Source organism: Leptopilina boulardi, unplaced genomic scaffold (genome assembly GCF_019393585.1).
Source record: "Leptopilina boulardi isolate dan_hultmark-lab unplaced genomic scaffold, ZJU_Lbou_2.1 LbouV2_149, whole genome shotgun sequence".
NCBI classification, from domain to species: domain Eukaryota; kingdom Metazoa; phylum Arthropoda; class Insecta; order Hymenoptera; family Figitidae; genus Leptopilina; species Leptopilina boulardi.
Window position 1 is genome coordinate 106738 of NW_026137695.1, and position 4782 is coordinate 111519.

A 4782-nucleotide genomic window follows, 5' to 3' on the forward strand; every position below is an offset into this window, starting at 1 on the left:
ACATGAAGAAAATTGTAAAAAGATCAATGAAACGAGTATTGTGCTGCCGAATCCAGGTAAAAATTTTGTTGAATTTAAAAATTTCCAAAACAAGGAGCGTGTACCATTTATAATATATGCGGATTGTGAAAGTCTCTTGATTCCTGCCGAAGCACTACAACAAGCCAGCAATACTGAGGTTTTTCAAAACGACAAAATGCTCAGTATTGGATATTATTTAAAGTGTGCCTTTGATGACTCCTTGTCCATATACAAAGCATCTCCAAAAGATGAAGAAGATCCAGCTAAATGGTTTTCAACTGAGTAAAAAAATTTGTCTGACAATCTTGATAGGACATTTAAAAATCCTGTACCAATGGAAGTGTTAAGTCCTCAGCAACTTGCTGATTTTAGAAATGCAAGTACATGTCATATTTGTAGAAATAAAATCAAGCATGGGGATATAAAAGTAAGAGACCATTGTCATCTAACTGGGAAGTATCGTGGCCCCGCACATCGTGATTGTAATATTAATTATCATGAATCGCAGATCATTCCTGTTGTTTTTCATAACTTAAGCGGTTATGACGCGCACTTTATAATTGATGCAATTGCTACTGGATTTGAAGGAAATGTTTATCTACTTCCCATAAACAAAGAAAAGTATATCAGCTTTACTAAAAACGTAAAAGGTAGTTTTATCAAATTTCGATTTATAGATTCATTTAAATTCATGGCATCATCATTGGACAAGTTAGCATCCTATCTCGACGAATATAAAATTGTAAATTCAGTGTTTTCTAATTACAATGACGATAAAATTCAATTGTTAACACGAAAAGGAGTTTTTCCCTATGAGTATATTGACTCAAGAGAAAAACTCGACGAAACTCAATTACCACAGAAAGAAAAATTTTATAGCACTTTAAACGATTCAAATGTATCAGAGGAAGATTATGCACATGCACAGAATGTGTGGAATGAATTTAATTGTCAAAATCTAGGTGATTATGTTTTTTTATATATGCAAACCGATGTATTGTTACTCGCGGATATTTTTGAAAATTTTAGGAATCAGTGTATAATAGCTTACGGTCTTGATCCTGCGCATTATTATACAACGCCAGGACTGACATGGGATGCCATGTTAAAGTATACGAATATAAGACTGGAACTTCTTACAGATATAGATATGGTAATGTACATTGAACGAGGAATAAGAGGTGGGGTGAGTCAGTGTTGCAATCGTTACGCGAAAGCTAATAATCCATACATGACGAATTATAATGAAAACGATGAGACGTCTTATATTGTATACTTTGACGCAAACAACCTTTATGGTTGGGCAATGGTGCAGTCGCTTCCGTATGGTGGTTTCGAGTGGATTGAAAATATTGATAACAATTTCGATTTTAACATTTCAGATGATGGGCCAATTGGCTACATTTTAGAAGTTGATTTAGATTATCCCGAGGAATTGCATGATAAACACAGTGATTTTCCGTTTTGTCCTGAACGCTCGAAGCCACCAGGATCAAAAGAGCAGAAGCTCCTAACTACTCTCCTACCAAAACGAAAGCACGTTCTCCATTATCGTGCTTTAAAACAAGCTATTGCCAACGGTCTTGTACTAGTTAAAATTCACCGTGTTTTAAAATTTGAGCAATCCACGTGGTTAAAAAGTTATATTGATTTCAATACTGAACGCAGAACTAATGCTAAAAATGAATTCGAGAAAAACTTATTTAAACTAATGAACAACGCGGTATTTGGCAAAACAATGGAGAACGTGCGAAAACATGTTGACATTAAGCTTGTGACAAAGTGGGAGGGTAGATATGGAGCTGAAGCCTTAATCTCCAAACCTAATTTCCACAGCAGAGCCATCTTTAACGAAAACTTGGTTGGTGTGGAACTAAGGAAAATGGAGGTTTTAATGAACAAGCCACTTTATATTGGTTTGGCAGTCTTGGACGTTTCAAAAACATTGATCTATGACTTTCATTATGATTATATGCTAAAAAAATATGATGCAAAGATATTGAAATTATTGTACACCGACACCGACAGCCTTATTTATGAAATCAAATGCTCTGACATTTATGCAGACATGAAAGAAGATATTCACAAATTCGATACTTCAGATTATCCGGCTAATAACGTCTACAATATTCCGCAAGCCAACAAAAAGATATTAGGACTCATGAAAGATGAATGCTGTGGTAAAATTGTCACAGAATTTGTTGGCTTGCGGAGCAAAATGTACAGCGTCCGCGTTGAAGAGAAAGATTTCATAAAAAAGGCTAAAGGTGTAAAAGCTGGAGTTGATAAGAAAAATATTAATTTTAACGATTATGTATATTGTCTACGAAATGTTGAAATTCAATCTAGAACCAACACTACACTACACAAAGTACAAACTTTGAAACAAACAAAAATTGCTTTAAGTCCTTACGACGATAAAAGATTTCTGTTATCCAATAGCACCGATACTCTTGCATGGGGACATTGTAAAATTATAAAAATCGATAATGACGGTGATGATGATGATGATGAAACAATGTAAATAGAAAAAAAATTATAATTTGTCAGAAATGGAGAAATGGTTGATTTAATAAAAAAGATGTTGTACATTTTATATTATGTTTATTTTATTTATTAGAGCCTTAATCTAGTTACATTTCTTTAACTTTATTTAACCTTACTTTTAACTTATTTTAACTTTACATTCATTTTTTAACTTTTTTAACTATATTTTAACTATTTTTAACTTTACTTTAACTATTTTTAACAATTTTTAACTTTTTTAACTATATTTAACTTATCTTTAACTATTTTTAACTTTTTTAACTATATTTAACTTATCTTTAACTATTTTTAACTTTATTTTAACTATTTTTAACCTTTTTTAACTTTATTTTAACTATTTTTAACTTTTTTTAACTATATTTTAACTATTTTTAACTTTACTTTAACTATTTTTAACAATTTTTAACTTTTTTAACTATATTTAACTTATCTTTAACTATTTTTAACTTTTTTAACTATATTTAACTTATCTTTAACTATTTTTAACTTTATTTTAACTATTTTTAACTTTTTTTAACTTTATTTTAACTATTTTTAACTTTTTTTAACTATATTTAACTATTTTTAACTTATCTTTAACTATTTTTAACTATATTTAACTTTATTTTAACTATTTTTAACTTTTTTTAACTTTTTTTAACTATATTTAACTATTTTTAACTTATCTTTAACTTTATTTTAACTTTTTTTAACTTTATTTTAACTATTTTTAACCTTTCTTTAACTATTTTTAACTTTTTTTTAACTATATTTAACTTTATTTTAACTATATTTAACTCATCTTTAACTATTTTTATATATATTACATATCAGATTTTTTTATCCAACTATTGTGTGAGTTGTCAAATCCAAGCCATTTTACATATACATTGTTGCCACGGCTTTTAAGGACTTTCTCGACGAGGTAAACATCTGGATATTTAACTTTTAATAGTTCTTCTTCGTAGAAACCACCTTCGATTGGCTGATTTTCATAATCTGTAAGTTTGTATGTAACTGGTTTTGTTCGTTTAACCAGATCTACAGTGAATATTTCCGTTGTCCAGTTAGGGGTGTATCCTTTTTCAAAGATGTTTTTATGTTTGCTGACTCGAACTCTATCTCCAACTTTAAATTTTTGTCTTCTTAGTGGAATTCTTCTTAGTTTACGGATACGTCTCATCAGTTCTCTTGTATCTTCTACGGTGACATCTTTAGGTTTCATACCAATCGTACGATGTTTTTTATTATTGTACTTTGATATGAGAATTGGTAAAAGATTAATCCATTTGTAATTGCCTTGTAAGTTGAATTCAGGCCACATCATATTTTTTAGAGTGCGGTTAAACCTTTCAACAATTGATGCTTTTAAATTACTATAAGTCGAATAGAGATTAATATTGAATTCTTGCATTAAACTCTGAAATTCAGAGTTATAAAATTCCTTGCCTCTATCAGTGTGTAAATTTTTTGGAATGCGACCTTCTTTTAATATTAATTTCATGGCTAAAGAAATATCTTTTCCATTTTTACTTTTTACAGGTACAGCCCAGGCATATTTGGAAAATATGTCTATTACTGTGAGCATGTATTTGAAACCTTTATTGGAATAGGAGTAAGGTATCATTTCTACCAAATCTGCTTGCCAGGTTTCATCTATGCCACGCATTTGAACTTTACGACGAGGATAATTCCTTCTCGCTTGTTTATGCAGTTCAGTTACAACTGTTAACTTTTTATCATTCATCATTTGGAATAAATGTAGTTTCCTTGATAATAATATTCTGTTGGAATTCAATTTGTTTTAGTTTTTCGTTAACTCTATCTTCAACAACTTGTATTAAAATATTCAAATCATCAATGGCTGATCTTAAAGAAGATGTAATTTGAAAGACAGTTTTTATCTCGTTTCGGATAATTTGTTGTACAAGTCGTAAATTTACTGCATCATGAAGCTCTTCAGCGTCTCTAACGTTACAAAGTCTTGTGTTTTCAATATTGTAGTCTCCACTTGGAGTAACTTTAAATCCAATACCAGAAGGTCCAGGTAGTCCACGACTTGCAACACGTCGTGTTAAAGAATGTCCGAACACATCAATGCTCATTGTTATACTAAGCACTTCTTCTTTATGCTCTCTCTTAATATATAATTCGAGCTTCACGAAGTTCTTCAATAATTGACATAATCTCATTATTATGACTTGGATTACCAGCTTGCTGTGATGCTATGAGTAG

At 30.3% G+C, this 4782-nt stretch overlaps 2 protein-coding genes across 2 annotated transcripts; one reads left to right on the plus strand and one right to left on the minus strand.

Moving 5' to 3' along the window:
- Positions 1–355: 355 nt before the first annotated feature.
- LOC127291633 (uncharacterized) lies at positions 356–2668 on the plus strand. The gene is made up of 2 exons (XM_051320834.1): positions 356–2392; positions 2642–2668. The coding sequence occupies exons 1-2, from the start codon at positions 356–358 to the stop codon at positions 2666–2668; spliced, it is 2064 nt and encodes a 687-aa protein (XP_051176791.1).
- Positions 2669–3370: 702 nt separating this feature from the next.
- On the minus strand, positions 3371–3874 carry LOC127291634 (uncharacterized). The gene has a single exon (XM_051320835.1). It carries the CDS (start codon positions 3872–3874, stop codon positions 3371–3373), a length of 504 nt encoding a protein of 167 aa, XP_051176792.1.
- Positions 3875–4782: the final 908 nt, after the last annotated feature.

Coding starts and splice junctions, on each gene's coding strand:
- LOC127291633 (XM_051320834.1), top strand. CDS start 356: ATGGAAGTGTTAAGTCCTCAGCAACTTGCTGATTTTAGAAATGCAAGT. Junction 2,393..2,641: donor CCAACACTACACTACACAAA/GTACAAACTTTG, acceptor TTTATTTATTAG/AGCCTTAATCTAGTTACATT.
- LOC127291634 (XM_051320835.1), bottom strand. CDS start 3,874: ATGATGTGGCCTGAATTCAACTTACAAGGCAATTACAAATGGATTAAT.